This window comes from Oreochromis aureus, linkage group 10 (assembly GCF_013358895.1).
Source record: "Oreochromis aureus strain Israel breed Guangdong linkage group 10, ZZ_aureus, whole genome shotgun sequence".
Taxonomy (NCBI): Eukaryota; Metazoa; Chordata; class Actinopteri; order Cichliformes; family Cichlidae; genus Oreochromis; species Oreochromis aureus.
In genome coordinates this window covers 10768855-10784537 of record NC_052951.1, presented here as the reverse complement: position 1 = coordinate 10784537, position 15683 = coordinate 10768855, and the positions used below count along the sequence as shown (strand labels likewise).

Below are 15683 nucleotides of genomic sequence, written 5' to 3'. Positions count from 1 at the left end.
CACAGTACCCCCATAAAACACAAAACCCCCCCCCACAGAAATACACATGCATACACATCCACAGGGAGAGATGAGACCAATGGTATGTGGTGGTGGTGTGTCCATTTATTACACAACACAAAGCACCTACAATAGTCCACTCCCTTTTTGCGTCAGACAGTGGAAGATCTCACTTTTTTTTCACAGTGATTTTTATGTGGACATGTTTAGACACGGACATCAAACTTTGATCTAAATGGAAAAAAAAAAATAGCCTACACACAGAAATTCACAGCCAGTATCACACAAGAAAAAGAAAGCAGTGTCAACAAACAACAGTAAATTGAGTAAAAAATAGAATTTAATCATTTAAATAGTCTTTCAAAATACAAACATTGATTTGAATTTCTAAATAATATACCGTTTAGTAGCTATTCTTAATTATAACTGGCAATGCTTATGTACACCGTGGCTATACAAGGAGAGGTGTGAGGTTTGGTAAATTTATTGTATTGCTTATTTATATTAATGCGCACGTATGCAAGTAGACCCACAAATGACTGTATGACGTCAACAGTGACACTGCAAATGGCCCTCCACCCTAACCCCCGCCGTACCTAAAATGCTAGTGAATGCTAGTGAAAAAACAAACCAAAACAACAAAAAAAAAATCTACCTTTGCATATATGACCCATTAATATGGAGAAACTTAGCGGCTCTAATTTAACCCTGGCATCTATGTTTTTGCTATCTTTAAAAAGGTTTGAGAAACATGGCTAGAAAACAATTGTTTCTTTTTAAAAAGACAGACGTATGTAAGCTCGAACACATGAAAACAAGACCAAACAGATCCATCAGTGTCACATTTTGCCAGATTTCCCATTCCACAGTGCCAGCTGTTGCTTATGTAGCACCCCTGGATTAGCAGTTGCACTGTTTTAGCTTTACCACCACATCAACTGTGCCACACACACACACACACACACTTTCTCTCACGAGGCATTTATGAGCCATACACTCCGTAAAGAAAACAGAAACAAATGAACTGCGGGACATTCGGTACACCCACTACCCACTTTTTAAAACTGACAACAGATCACGAGTTACATTTGTCTCCACAGTTTGTTTGTTTTTTTGGCCATCTGGCTTACTCTGCCTCCTGAGGTAGCCTTCTGTAGCCTCACCATGCCACCGGACCTATAGAGCCAAGTAAATTGATCCCTAAAATCACAATCAGCCTCAGACGACACACACCTGTTTACATTAAAAACACAATCAGCATTCACTTTATGCAACCCCACAACAGTGTGTTTACAATGTAAATAAAATACCCTTAAATCCTAAAAAGGAAATCGTATGAAAAAAAAGAAGCAAGTTTCAAGTCTTTACAAATTTCAGTACACTGTGAGCTGCACATATAGAATTATAATTGGGGGTGGGTGGTTTTCTCACATTTGCTGGCTTTTTTTTTGTTTTTTGTTAGTTTTTTTGGTAAATTGTCCACTATAAATTGCATGGTTCTGTTTATTTCAATGGAATTGTACATGGCTAAAAGATTAATGGCCCTTTTGGCCACTAAATATTATTTTTAGGGATCTGATTTTATCATCAGATACTGTAGCTTTGCATCGCATGGAAAGCTTACTACAGTGATCATTTATGCTGTAAATATACAAACCTGCTGAACAGTAAGCAGGACTTCCACACATCCAAAAGGGAAGATGTTGCATTTCTTGTTGCCTTAAGCCCATAATCGGGCACTTGCAAAAGTTCAACAGATCAGCTGATCTCATACAAAAGAATCTGAGATCTATGCAACATTCTTCACCACTGCAGAAAAACGCAGCGATGTCTCAACGTACACGTATCAATCATACAAATTAGTGTTACACATCACAGCCCACAAATCAAACAGGACAGACCTTTTTTCTATTTTTTTCTTCAAAAACACACCTGCTGAAGTCAAAAACTGTGATTCTAGTGGAGTAGAGAGGGCAGTATACATATATATTTTTAAAAAAGCAGATGAGGCATTTCTTTTCTAATCGCTCGTTGCCACACTAGCTTTAATGTCCAAGAGCCGTGTTCTTCCCTGATCTCAGTGTAGCTCATTGGTTTCGACTGCATACGAACAAACACACATGCTTGCTTGGATGGAAGCCATTTTTTTAGTGTGCCAGTAGGATTTACATACAACACTTTACATATAGATTAACTTCCAAGCTGAGCATTTTATGCGCATACAGTCTTCATATATACTTCTCCTGGACTGTGAATCCATTGCACAACCTTGTAAAAAGACAGCTGCACTCATACCAGCGGCTTCCACTTCACAATTTAATCCCCAAAGTGCTGCAGTTTTTTCTCAATTTTTTTTTTTTTTTTTTTTTTTTTTTTTAAATGTACTCATTTGGCTTCCCTGACCAAACCGGTTTCTACTGGAAGCTAGATTTTTTTTTCTCTTTTTTTCTAAAAAGCAGCGCTTGGGGTCCCAAGAGTGACGTACTACTAATCGAGGCATACAAATAGATGTCTCACCATTTGATCCACATTTTCAATGTGACAGACAATATTCGAGTCATTATATTGCTTTTAACATATTGCGAGAAATTCCTATGACTTGCCTACAACGGCACACTAAACTATAGTAAATACAAGCACTTAGTGTGCATTTTATTCTGACCCCTTGTTGGACTCTCAAGCATTTTGCCGGGTATGTTATTATGGCTTTTCATGAGCAGACGTAGTACTATTTTGAAGTTCAAAAGCCACATGGTTGCAGTCTGTTATTCGGTACCTACATGTTGTTCTTCAGTGGTTAAGTAACTGCAGATCGATGCTGTGAAGAAACATGCCGTGAAACGGTTAGAACTAGGAAATATTCTGTGTTAAATGTTCTCACGTGAAGAGCTTTTTACTGAACTCTGGCAGTTACAGCACATTATTTTCCACTTCACATTATTTTCCTTTCTTCCTGTGGCCTAAAGGAGATAATGATCGTTTCCTCATTATTAATTCTGAAATGAAAGCTGTCCTTTTCCATAAAACACACATCCACTCTTGAAGAGTAGCTCTCTGTTTGGGGCTTTCTCTGAATCCTCTCTACTCCTGCTCCTGCGTTTCTCTCTAGGGGGAGTCCATCATGGCTTCCAGCATCTCCAGGAATAGTTTGTGCATGGGCACCCCACCACGGGTCTTGATGCTGTAGAACGTGGTCAGAGCACGGCCAGCAGTCTGTCGGAGGAGAGGCAACGTTAAAAGAAGACGTCCTGCCCGCTGGGGGTCGTCTGGGCGCCGCTGACATTCCATCTCCAGCAGGGCCTGGTGGAGGAGGTCCCGCAGCTTCTGCACGGCCTCCATGTCCTCGATGTAAACAGAGTCTGACAGAACAACAGGAAGCACATGGTGAGGGAGTGTGGAGGGTGCTGAAATGTTCTCAGCTTTTGTCACAGAAAGAGAGGCTGCCTTGCCCGGTAATTGACTACAAACACAAACTAATGTCAGCTGTTATTTATTCAACAAGCAGGGCCTGTAGTTAGCACTCATCGTAGGTGGACCTCTGAGGGACAACTACATAAAGGTTATGAGATGGGTAAACAAATCGCATCATATTTACACTACAGAGAGATCATTTGTGAGTTATTGAGCTACAGTGAGGATACCTGCAAGAAAGCAGAAGACTAGCCTTTAAACTGGGAATACTGTGTTACAGTGCACCTACCACTACAAGCTACAACAAAACGCTTTATAAGATGCGAGAAGTAAAGGATGCGTCAAAATACTGAATTCTGATTTATATGTTCCCATAGCTGCTCGGCTGCAGCTGCAGTAAAAGTACCTGAGTTGGTGAGTGCGATGGCTTTTAGCATGACAAATTCCTCCCGGTCCACGTTAAGTGCACGGAATCGGCGAGCGAGCTGACTAATAGCTGCATTAAGCTCTGTCAGTCCGGCCGCACGTGACATCTCCTCGTCAAGGACAAAGTCCTCTGCGAACACCACCTCGTCCTCACAGCCGAGCGAGCGGTACGCTACGCCCAGCACGAGCACCTCCAGCCACACTGACTGCAACACTGACATCTGGTCTGCCAGAGACAGAGACAAGAAGCCTGCAGGAGAAAGCACAACGAAAGGGAGACATTTAAATGGAGGATGATAGGTTTACTGGTACCAAGTTCCAAATAATAGTTTCATAAGGGAATAAATAATATCATCTGAGCTCTTAGAATAAGCTCCTCCTCTCCTGACATTAAATGCACACCGATTTCTTTTGACTGTACATTTTCTTTAAATTTATTCAGCCTTTAGAGCCACGCTCATGCAGGCCATTCATAACAACAACGATCAATATTCTAGTCTAGTGGTGTGAGTGATGCTCTTCAGCGAGCCTGGAAGTCTCTTCCGCTGTTGCCATGCTATTGCTGCCTCTCCTCCCCTCCTTTATTCTCTCTGCATCTCTTACCGGGAATGTGTTTGGCCCAGCCGATGATCACAACCAGCTCACGGTCAGCCAGGTCACAAAGGGTGGTGAGCGTACGCTGGGCCGTGTCCGGCTGCAGAGGGTCGGGCATGGCAAATAACTTTTCTGGCTCTGCTACTAGAAGGTGGGACACGATGATGTTGGAGGAATCTATGTCACAAAAACACACAACAAACGATGCATTAATTACTGTATACATTCAAACATGTTGATACCCACAACATCAGCACTGTCATTATCTAAACAAACGCATTCAGCTATATTTTGAACACGATGATCTCCATTACTCTTCACTGTATTATACACAGCGCTCTATGTACAGTATATAAATATGGATTTTAAAAATAGGCTTGGGATCTGCCAGCTTTGCCTGCTCCTTATGATCATTATTCTATGTTTATACCACAGCCAGATTCATGTAGCTTGAACAATCCAGGTCAAATTACATTAAATTAAAATCACTACAGAGCTAAAGCTACAGCATTTCCCGAACTGCTGATTTAAAGAGTGAAGACTAACAGTGAACCACATCAGGCACTAGGGGGAGCTGTTTTGTAGCCAATTCCAGTTTATTTGAAATGTTTTGTGTGTTGCTTTTATTTTCTGAAGAGCTTTCCTTTAAAATTTCAAAGTTTAAAGGAGAAAAATGATCATTTTCAAGTACATAAATCCACATTTTAACGTTAACTCAGTTCAAAGGAAAAAAAATCTCCCTAATTAACCGTTAACAAGGCTTATGCTACTGTTAAAAAACAAAAATGTGAATAACGGATGAAAAGGTGTTTTTGAAGACCTTTTAGGATCTCATAGTGGCTACCCTTTGATCTGTTGGTTGAATACAGTCATTGCTTCACCATTTAACCCAGTAGACCACCCAGCAGACCATAGACCTTTCTTGATGCAAAGGTTTGATCACACAGCATACAACTGAGCATATATGTATGACTGCTGAAAATACTCATCTGTATTTCTCCCTTTTTTCTACATCACTATCTTTCATCTTCTTTCAACTTCTTGTCATGAGTAACTTACTCCTAACACAGACTGCGCTCTGCCTGTTAGTGATATGCAGTAGACATTTCTGTGAAATTTAGTCACCATCAGTGTAAGAATTCATGAGTTCTTGCCAAAAAAGTGTTTCCTGTTGCCACGGTGACCTATGACCAACTTCTAATCAGTGCATCCTTGACTCGAAGGGAACGTTTGTGCCATATTTGCAGAACTTCCTTGAAGGCTATTTCATGACACACAAAAAAAGCATAATACAATTTATTAAAGCTCACTTTTTTCGCTCTCCTTTGTCAGCGGTAGAGGAGCACTCTGGTATGTTGCATTCTCCACTTCTGGGCGTCTTTTGTACTTCTGCCTTCCACCCCTGACCCTGTCCAGACGAACTCCTACATTGTGCAAGAAACAGCAGTTTTCGTTTATGCCAGCAATAAACTAAGCAACTGCACAATAATGAACATTATGGAATAATAATTCATTAGGCTATTAAATCAAAGTCTGGTCACACATGGCTTTAACACTCACCCTCTTTAAGCATGCCTACTTTCAGGCACTTGGTGAAGCGGCATGCCTGGCAAGCCTTTCTGCGCCTTTTAGTGATTTCACACTCATTTGATGCTGGACAGCTGTATTCAATGTTACCTGCATGAAGAAGCAGAAGATGTTAATCTCAACGAATGTACAAATAAATTCGTGAAGAATTTATATACTCTATACTCTCTCTTATCTTTCAACCACACACACATCATTCTGCTATTCCCCTTTTTTTATGTCCTACACTCCGACTATACCAATCCTCATACAGGGGTGTGTGACAGTGATTCTGTTACACTCTCTGGAAAGTTACAGAAATAATGTCAGGAGTTCATGAAGGTCACAGAAACAACAATATGAAAGATTTTCAAAACTGTATACATTTCTTGTTTTTTGTGATAAAATAGCTTCTTTTTTTTTGGAGAAGCAATCAAAGGTTTTAGTGGTATTCTAGAAAACAAATATGTGCTTTATACTCTGTGTTTTGTTGTGAAAACATTTAAACACATTTAAAGTGCTTTGCCTGTCATGTTCTACTAAAACTTTACCACAACACACCTTGAATGGTTCTCTTGAAGAATGCTTTGCAGGCCTCACACGACGCTACACCATAATGGTAACCTGAAGCCACATCCCCGCAAACTAGACACAGCCTCTTGGGAAGCGTGCTCAGGGCGTACTTGCATCGACCTGCCCCATTTCCAGCAGAGCCCTCCTCTGCCCCATCGCCACCCTCGTCCTTGAAATGGCAACGCAGAGCTGGTGTGTACAGTGGCGGGGAGTAACGTTTAACGTTGTCTCCTCGGGTCGCTCCGCCTCCGCTTTGAGAAGAATCTGAGGAGGCCCCGCCAGGGCTGGTCCGACCTCCCCCGCCTCCCTCTGGACTACTTGGTTCTGCCTTTATGTAGACATCTGACCGACGCTCACGGGAAGACATGATGTCTGCAGGGCAAAAGCAAAAAGAAATGTCAAAATAAATAATAGCACAGAGACTTTTAACTCACATCTATATCTCTGAGAAAATCATCATTCACAGATTTTCATGATAACAAACAAAAGTAATCAAATGATAAAGCAAAGAAAAAAAGTGTAAATAAACATCTCAGTAGTGTAGTGCCCCTTCATGGGCTACAACACTTTACCATATTCCCACCCCAGTCTTTAGTCCTTCTTAAAGCTTCTTAAACCATCAAACTGTTTGCACTACTGTGTGGGATTTGTGATGGTTTGAGCATAAACACTGTAATCAGAAGGAAACAGGCAGCAGAGAAAAAAAATATTCAAGTGCTGTGATGCAAATGCTGCTTTAATCTACTATCAAATTAACCTCAACTAACCTTCACTAAACTAAATGGTAAATGGACTGATTCATATATAGCACTTTTCTACACTGAGCACTCAAAGCGGTTTACACAACTTGCCTAATTCACCCATTCTCACAAGCAGTTTTTTTCTATGCTCTTTCTATCCAACATTTACACTCTGATGGATGCATCTTGCCCAAGGATGTCTGACACACACCACCAACCTTCTGATTAGTAGGTGACCTGCTCTACCACCTGAGCTATATATGTATATGTGCTTAAAAGTACAGTGTGTACAATCTTACAGCAGATTGTAGATCACAGTCTACAATCTGCTGTAATCAGACTTATGCATAATCCAAGCCACTGTAGGACAAACACATTAAAACACATTAAGTTTAGACTGTACTCCATAACAGCAGCCATTATGGGGAAACGCAAAGCATCTGGGAACATGTTTCTTCTACTGTTGGTGCATAAAAACATTTTTATACAGACTAAATTTGAATATATTTAAATAATATCGAAACTTGGAAAGAAATCAGGAAGGAAAAACTGATAAGTGTCAATGAAATATTTTCCAGAATTTTACATTTTTACCCTCCAGTCATCTCAAAAACTCTTGCCGCCGTTCGTCTGTAGAGAGTACAGGGTGTCACTTTGTTGTTTACCCAGATGTCAATATGTATCCATGTCTATTTATTCTGAATGATTAAAACTTTGTGAAATGAGTCTGATAGGAATCTATAAGTCAGTGAAACGTACTTCTGCCCAATAAAAGCAACACCGAGTATTGCTGTTAAGAATGTCCTGAACTTTTCTATCAGTACGCGCTGCTGTTTTTGTTTGTCTGTTAGCTGGCATACGTGAATGTTTCTTTGAAGTGGATCAAATATTGCTGAACTCATACATGACATGAGAATGTACTCAAAATGTTTATCAAAGAGAAAGTGCGATTTTTAGGACACTCAAGCCTAACGTTAGCTGACACAGCGTTAGCTTTTAACCAGTTGTTGTTGTTTAGCCAGCTCGTTGTCAGCTATCCGGAGACGGGAGGGTCATGTGTCTAATCTGCTGACAGATTAGACCCCTGACTTCAGCTCAGGAGATGAGGCTTGAATGAGACGCAAGGGGATATTTTACCCAGATGCCAGTGGTATTGTCTCTTTCATTTGTTTTTTTCACTTCTTTGGTCAAGGGGACCCCCTCTCAGATAATGAAACATAAGTATGAACCTTCATATTTGGAGTCTGAGGATGCAAACATAAATTAAACTGTCCCTCCACATGATGCAAATGCTCATGAGTTCTCCTTTCCTCCACCTCTGACATACTACATATGTGGCTGGTCCTCAACCTACATAGAAGAAAATGCAATTTGGCTTCTCACACGATTTAAAATATATCCCATTAAAACAATTAATTAATTCAAGGACTCCTCAAATCAATGCCTGGACATATGACTGCATGAGCCAATTGTAGCTGTTCCCTGCACCTGGCAGCTTGAAGTTTCCTGGACTAGTCTGGATGCGTAACACTTCATTAAAAGGCTGATGCACAACAAATATTTAAATGTCTGGCACAGCAGAAAGCAGATAATCATCTAGTGACTAGAAATACTTCCTACTTTAGAGAAGGAGATGTTAATCAAAAACAAATCATATTCAGCAACACAACTGATTCAACCACAAACTGCAGTATGCACAGGAATGAAGGCCAAAAATAAATGAATAAATAGTGCAATGGTTGCTAGAGTGAACTGCCCAACATCAACTCAGCCATCCTTAAAAGCAAGCCTGTACCGAGCCTCAGCAAATCCATCCACACACTGAAATCATCAATGCAATCACGTTGCATTTGGCCAAAGACGTGCGTCTTCAGGAAAATGGTCACCATAATGGACAAAAGGGCAATTCTTAAAGTAGTAATACCTGTAGTATGTGAAACATTGCAGGGGAAAAAGAGCGTGTTTATCTAGTTCTTTGAGTTTTATTCGCATCCATCATCCAGGTGCAATGAATGAAGTAAAAGAAATATTGTCACTGAACCTAATGAATAATTATGACAAATAATCATGACCTTAATGCTGAGCAAAATAATCATGATCATTATTTTGGCCATAATCTTGCCTTCTAAAGCTATCAAAAAAATGTCGCACCTAAAATAGAACTACACTTCTGTCATATTTCAAGTCACTAAGATGTCTAAGGTGAGTGAATGAAGGCCAATGTGCTATAAAGAAGTCACTCAATCACATAACTTGCATTCAAATAAGTAAGCAAAAGTAGTAGTCTGTAGTTCTAACTTAAATTACGCTAGCAAAAATTGGAAATACGTTATACTTGGGATGTTTATGAATCTAAATACAAGCGTATAAAAAAAGTTAATGAGTCTGAGTACACAGTCGAGATGGCATACTGTGCACTGCACCTTGAAATGCACTCCAGCGAAGGAGAGAAGTACGCAGAAGATATTGTTTGACATAAAAAATGAAAGAGAAGATTCAATTACCCAAGTGAGCATGCACTTCTAATACCAAAATCTGCATCTCTGTGAGTAATTCTGTGTAATGCTTTTAAGCTCAACTTAGTTTTAAAGCCAAATGTCAGGGTTCTTAATGTCAACCATCCATATAAAATAAGACAATCAGCTTAAGAGCAGTCTGATCTCTGACACATAATGTAATAATATCAATGGGGCATCTGAGGTTTGTCGTCTTTACGTAACTTAACAAACTGGTGGGTGAGTGTTTGCATGCACAAACTGACCACCGATTTGCCCAACCCAAGCGAGGGTCATCAATTCAGAAGAGAGCGGTTTCACGCCTGTATTTAATCACTATAAAGAGAGATAGTTGATAAATTGCCACCAAAACACTCTTGACATGTTTTATTATTCTACCTGAAACTAACTTTGTTTTCTTGATTTGAATTCTGAAATTGAGAAAGTAACTGTAAGTTAGAGACAGTAAGCATGAACTGTCTCTAAGCTTCACCTCTTAAGTGACAGCATTAATGCAGACCCTTACTTGAATGACTGTGCTCTTGCTCCTACCTAATAGATCACCGCGTGAGGACGATGAGAAGGATTTCTGCAGTCTAAATAGCCTCAATCCAGTTAAGTCCTCAGTTTCTCTTGCACACGTAGAAGCAATCCACTGCAATTATCCAACATTTTTTCTATTTGTTTATCAGGTGGGCTGATAATCCACTCAAGTCTTCTATAATTACAAAACACTGCAATACTTGAGAGGAATGTATTCTCTTCATTTATGCCTCTCTGACTGTGACAACAAAAACAGTGAAGATTCTGAGGCTTTTTGTGATATAATCAATAAACATCAGTCCTGGGCTGGTCAGCTTTGGGTGGTTTATCTCTGTCAGTTTAAAAAAATTACTACTAATTACTACTATGTCAATAATAAACAGCCTCTTGTTCAGATATATTTAACATCAAACTGCACTTCTAAGACATGACCATCAAAAAAGAGCTTTCTGTCTTTGCTGATGGGAACCACTGAGAAAAACAGAACAGAGAGCCTCAGACTGAAAGCACACTATGAGAAAAACTGAGTCAGTTAGTCAGTCCTACTAACAGTGTCAGTGGGTACTTCCCAAGCAAGTAAGCCTTTATCATACTTATTGCTGCAGCAGATAACCCAATCCTATGGTTGCTGGCATACAACTTTCTTTGGAGTTTGCCCTCTCTGTATATGAGAGCTGTTTGGCAAGCCTCGGACACGTCAAAGAAACTTATCCTGTTTAAAGTTTAGCCTACCTGGACTCACTCTGAAAGCTCAGTGAATCACTCAACCAGTCAGTACCAGCAGTAGCACATAAACACAGATACTGAACAGTGTCATTCGGCTTTGCTCGGACTTGAGACAGATCATCAGGTCACCATGTGCACCGCTGGCCAGTTCGACATCTGCTTTGGGAAATGTCGGTTTCTTCACAGAAAATGTTAACAAGCATGCGATGATAGCTCTCTGGTTACTCATTGATTCGACTAAAACAGCGCGTAAAACCTAAAGAGGTCTGCTAAACAGCTCTGTCATCTACTTTATCAGCCATAGAAACGCGTGGTGTTTGCTGTAAACTAATTCCAGCGTGTTTGGTGTAGCGTTAGCATGAGCTAGCTTCAAGAGTAGCGAATACATAAATGATAACTGTATGTTAGCTAACTAGGCTAGCTAGCCTACGTTAATCCTGACTATCCAGCTCTCTCCCCCTAGGGCCGAGGTTTATTTTGGTCACTCTAACCCGGACTAGGCTGCATCTTACCCGACAGCGGTGACTAGAGCAGCACTGAACGTTAAGTCTGCCCACGGTGTGCTATCATGGCACAGATCCAGCAGAAAAATCAGTATCCAGACCACCAGCTCCTGCTAGCTCGTGCTGGCTGTGTGCGGAGATGGGCCGGCCTACAATCGGCTTTCCCTAACAGCTGGGAGGCGATGCAGGCTGAGCACATAGTAACACTTTCACACTGTCATCTGACTAAAATGTTGTGTTTGTAAACGTCTCATTTTAAAAGTTAAGCGTTATATATTTACTATATTTTTTTGAATGGCGTAAAGGAAGATCCCAAATTATACTGATCAATTATAAAATGCTTCATTACCAGCTGGAAATCTGATTGGCATTGTCGGAATTATAAGTTAGCATTGTTAATGAAGAGTGCAATTAAACTTCTAAACTGTAATATATAATATTTCTGATCAAATGTTTCAGCTTGCTTAAACTGACAACATAGTTACAATAATCTAGGGGAAAACAGCTAAACTTTTAACTCTTGGTGTTACACACAAATGTATACTGGTGAAGATGTGTTTCCCCTCACACAGTATCCCAAAAACAAAAAAGAAACTTAAAGTGTCACTGAAGATCCACAGGCTGATACATTAATTGTTCTTTCTTTCTGTCATCTATCCGCCTCTTGCCCCTCCCGAACCCATATTTTCTGTTTGCAGAGCAATCACGGCCTGTCCTTTCAAGTTTGTGCCCTCATGATATAATTTCGACAACAGACCAAGTGAAGTATCTGTGTTTAGCTGATGAGCCTGCTTTTCTCAAACAGGAACATGTCCTGGAAAGTGTATGACTGCAACAAAACCATCATAATATACGGGTAACATATATAAGTAATGAAAAATAAGGTGGTGGCACTGTAACATTATTCCCTGTTGTCTTTGCTCAGCCTCAATCCTTCTACAAACTTGCTCATATCTGTGTATGTCCTAAAGGCGTCAGCTGAAAGTCTACCACAAAGTCTACCTTTATAATGACTGAATTGTGAGGAAAAAGAGGCACTTGTTAATACATAATCCCAGTTGAAGCACGGCGTAATGGTGTAACATTTCATCAACATAAAAGGTGACGTGAGAACAGCTTACCTGTTTGGTGACCTGGAGCTTGAAGCCTGTGTATGTCTCACTCCAGAAGACAGCTCAGTAAAAAGATATTGCTGTGGGCTCAAGTCTGCAGTTACCGGGACACCTGCGAAGCAAGCAAAGGCTTCTGAGAGTCATCCCAAAACTTACAGCCAAGCCAAAGAGTTTGCTTTTCATGTTTCCCCTTTGTGCTTTTAATGGTCAAATCCCCACAAGGACACCGCGTCCGGCCTCATAATGACCATAATGTATGCAAACTGGCGGCAAATGATTGGCAGGCTCCTAACAATAACTGCGGAGCTGATCTTCACATGATCCAGAGGAAGCATGTGCTCTGCCAACAGTTTTTGTTTCTTCTCTAATGAGGCGTGTGGATACACCTAAAACCAACTGTCTTTCCAAAAATACATAACCCAGCCTATCTATCCAGATTTTTACACACACTGCTCGTACCCTCCCCCTTTACACTGTGTGACACACTCCAAAGGTCACAGTCACAGGAATGCTTGAAGGGCAGACAGAGAAAAGCCAACACCTTGTCTTTCAGTCGTACAAAGTTATAAGCTTAAGTTTGGTGATAAAGCTCTGTAAATAATTAAATTACTTTGGCTTAAAACAAACACCCCAAATGGAATAGTATTCCAGCTTGTTGTTAAAGTCTATGATTGTTGAAAAAAATAAATGCCATATCCCAAAAAAGGACACCTATTTTAAGCAACTTTAAAAGTGTGCAAGGCTCTTATATATCAAAACAAACTGAGATGCTTTTCCCATTTTGTTTGGAGGTTATAACAGCTGACAATTTCATTTTTATAAGTCGTTTCAGTTTCAGACTGTAATCCCAGTAGACTGTTGCACCCAAACAGCTCCTTGTCATAAATGGATTTCCAAGTACACTTTCTATTACATAAGCAAAAAGTCAAATATCACAGCTCGACAAGCTCCTTATGTCTTCAATGGTTTAAAGCTTTCTTATCGTGGTTTTGTCAGGGGCAAGGTTTCCGTCAGTGACAAGGCATCACATTCACAGACGCCACACTAAACTCAGTTTAAGGGTTTTAAATGCGGCGCACTGTGGAGACAGGGAGAACAGCACCCAGGGGTGACCTTGCCTTACTGATCTCGGACCGGTGAAAGGTTAATTGCCAAAGTGGATTATGCTTTAAGATCAGTGATCTCAATCCTAACCCACGAGGCTCGACAATTTACATAGTTCGGTGTGTTAAAACCGAGAGAAGGATAACACAGATTAAAATACACAGAAGAGAAGTTAAAGTGTGAACAGCTGAAGAAGAAGTGCCGGAGGGGCATTCTGCACATGAGAACTTGCTGTTTAAGTAACAACATGCAACAAAGAAAAACAGAAGAAGACACTTATCATCTGCATGTTGCTCTTTATTGGCTATAAATGATCGTTGATCTTATTTATTAGGACAATAGCGAGTGTGGCTTACTGGTGACTAGAGCACTAACCACCAACGACTCCTCTAGCATTTATTGAAGCATGAATTAGTCCCAAGGTATACATGTGTTATAAGCTTGAAATAAGGCGTGCACTGCAAATTATCCCACAGTGTAGGCTATTAACTATTTTCGGGCTCGTGCCCCATATCCCCATTAACGTGGTCAGGCGAACTTAGAGCTCTTTCGGGCAAATCGTGCATGCACATCAGGCTGTCGTCAAGACAGCTGCCACGTCCAAAAAACACTAATAATGGGCAAAACACCCCATGTGTGCTCAACCTCGGAAGTGTAGGCTAAGACAAGATACTTACTAGGAAATGTAAAAACATCACGGGGTCGTTTTTGTTCTTAAATATTTGAGGTCAGTCAAGTCTTTGCGGATTGCAAGTCCACTGGCAGTTGAACTGGATTAATGGCGCCGTAAGAGCCTCGCGACGTTTCTCACATCGCATCACGATGTTAGCATGTAAAAAAGGAGATAACAACAACCGGCGACACAATGTCTTCACCCGGTTGTTCGGCTCCGTCCACTGCTGTTAAAAAATTCCCGTCTTCGCCTTCCACAACTGAGGTTGTAGCTGAACCTTAGCGTCAAGTCTCCAACAAAAAAGCATCCACGTCCGGTAAGAGTATTTCACAGCAAAACTCCGTCGACATATTAAACCTTTTAAACATTTACCAAGCGGGAAGATGACCAAAAATAAAAAATTATCCAGTACGAAAGTCTCCCTCCTCTCCATCAAAATCCGAAACACATTTTTAAAAAGATAGAGACGCTGATATTCTTAAAACGAACTCTAAATGCTGCTTTTATTTTAACAGTTCAACTTCCGGCACACCTCTCGCTTTCTTCCGCTCATTTGACGGAACTCAGTGACGTAGCCTGGATCTCGTGCCTGCTCTCCTCCCTCTGCCACAATTTGCGTCCACTGGGTCTCCGTTACGTCTGCACGCACCTACAACCCGCGTCATCCGCATTTTAATAAGGGCCTGCAACTCGTGAAAAAAATATGACCCACTCCACGTTAATTCGCGTACAGTCAAGGTGTATTCATTCATTTAGACGAGCTGCTTCAAAAGTGCTGATTTCAGACCATTGAGTGCTTTTTATAGCAGTGAACCCTTCCTCACTAAAGAAAAAAAACCCCACGGTTTTCATATTTGCTGTGAGATTAAAAACACGGGTCTGTTGTATTATTATACGTTTTGTGGCCTATATTCAGAAAGGCTTTATGCTTAAAACACCATAACGAAAATGGCTTTGTGCAACATGCTTTATTATTATAATTATGACATAAGCTATAGGGCACAGAATGAGGCTGCATGTCCTTTCCAGGAGACCTCGGTGGAAAATGTAGTCATGCTTTTGGTCTTGTGACGCTGACCTGTCTCACTCCGCCGCTGCACAGCATCTGGACATGAGCCAAGGCAGAAGAGATGAGAGAGGAGAGCTCTGCCAAGGGTTGAGAAAGTAAAATAATTAAGGGATAGTAGTTTGAATTAAAAAAGAAAAGAAAAGAAAAA

The 15683-nt window shown here is 40.6% G+C and overlaps 1 protein-coding gene across 2 annotated transcripts; it reads right to left on the bottom strand.

The window, feature by feature from the left end:
• Positions 1-83: 83 nt before the first annotated feature.
• Positions 84-14764, bottom strand: esrra (estrogen-related receptor alpha). 2 transcript variants are annotated; one of them, XM_031751083.2, is made up of 8 exons: positions 14471-14764; positions 12699-12801; positions 6559-6942; positions 5992-6108; positions 5742-5855; positions 4441-4608; positions 3818-4087; positions 84-3359 (listed from the first exon to the last, which is right to left on the bottom strand). In XM_031751083.2, exons 3-8 carry the CDS (start codon positions 6935-6937, stop codon positions 3106-3108), a joined length of 1302 nt encoding a protein of 433 aa, XP_031606943.1. In that variant the 5' UTR covers positions 6938-6942; positions 12699-12801; positions 14471-14764; the 3' UTR covers positions 84-3105. The 2 variants fall into 2 exon arrangements, with proteins under 2 accessions (XP_031606943.1, XP_031606944.1); XM_031751084.2 differs by lacking the exons at positions 12699-12801; positions 14471-14764 and adding an exon at positions 11587-11722.
• Positions 14765-15683: the final 919 nt, after the last annotated feature.

What these genes read in the sequence shown, in the direction of transcription:
- esrra (XM_031751083.2), bottom strand. Translation starts at nt 6,937, where the DNA reads ATGTCTTCCCGTGAGCGTCGGTCAGATGTCTACATAAAGGCAGAACCA. An exon ending in CTTCAAGAGAACCATTCAAG is followed by an intron (nt 6,109 to 6,558) that starts GTGTGTTGTGGT and finishes TTCTTCATGCAG; the next exon opens with GTAACATTGAATACAGCTGT. An exon ending in CATCGCACTCACCAACTCAG is followed by an intron (nt 3,360 to 3,817) that starts GTACTTTTACTG and finishes TTGTTCTGTCAG; the next exon opens with ACTCTGTTTACATCGAGGAC.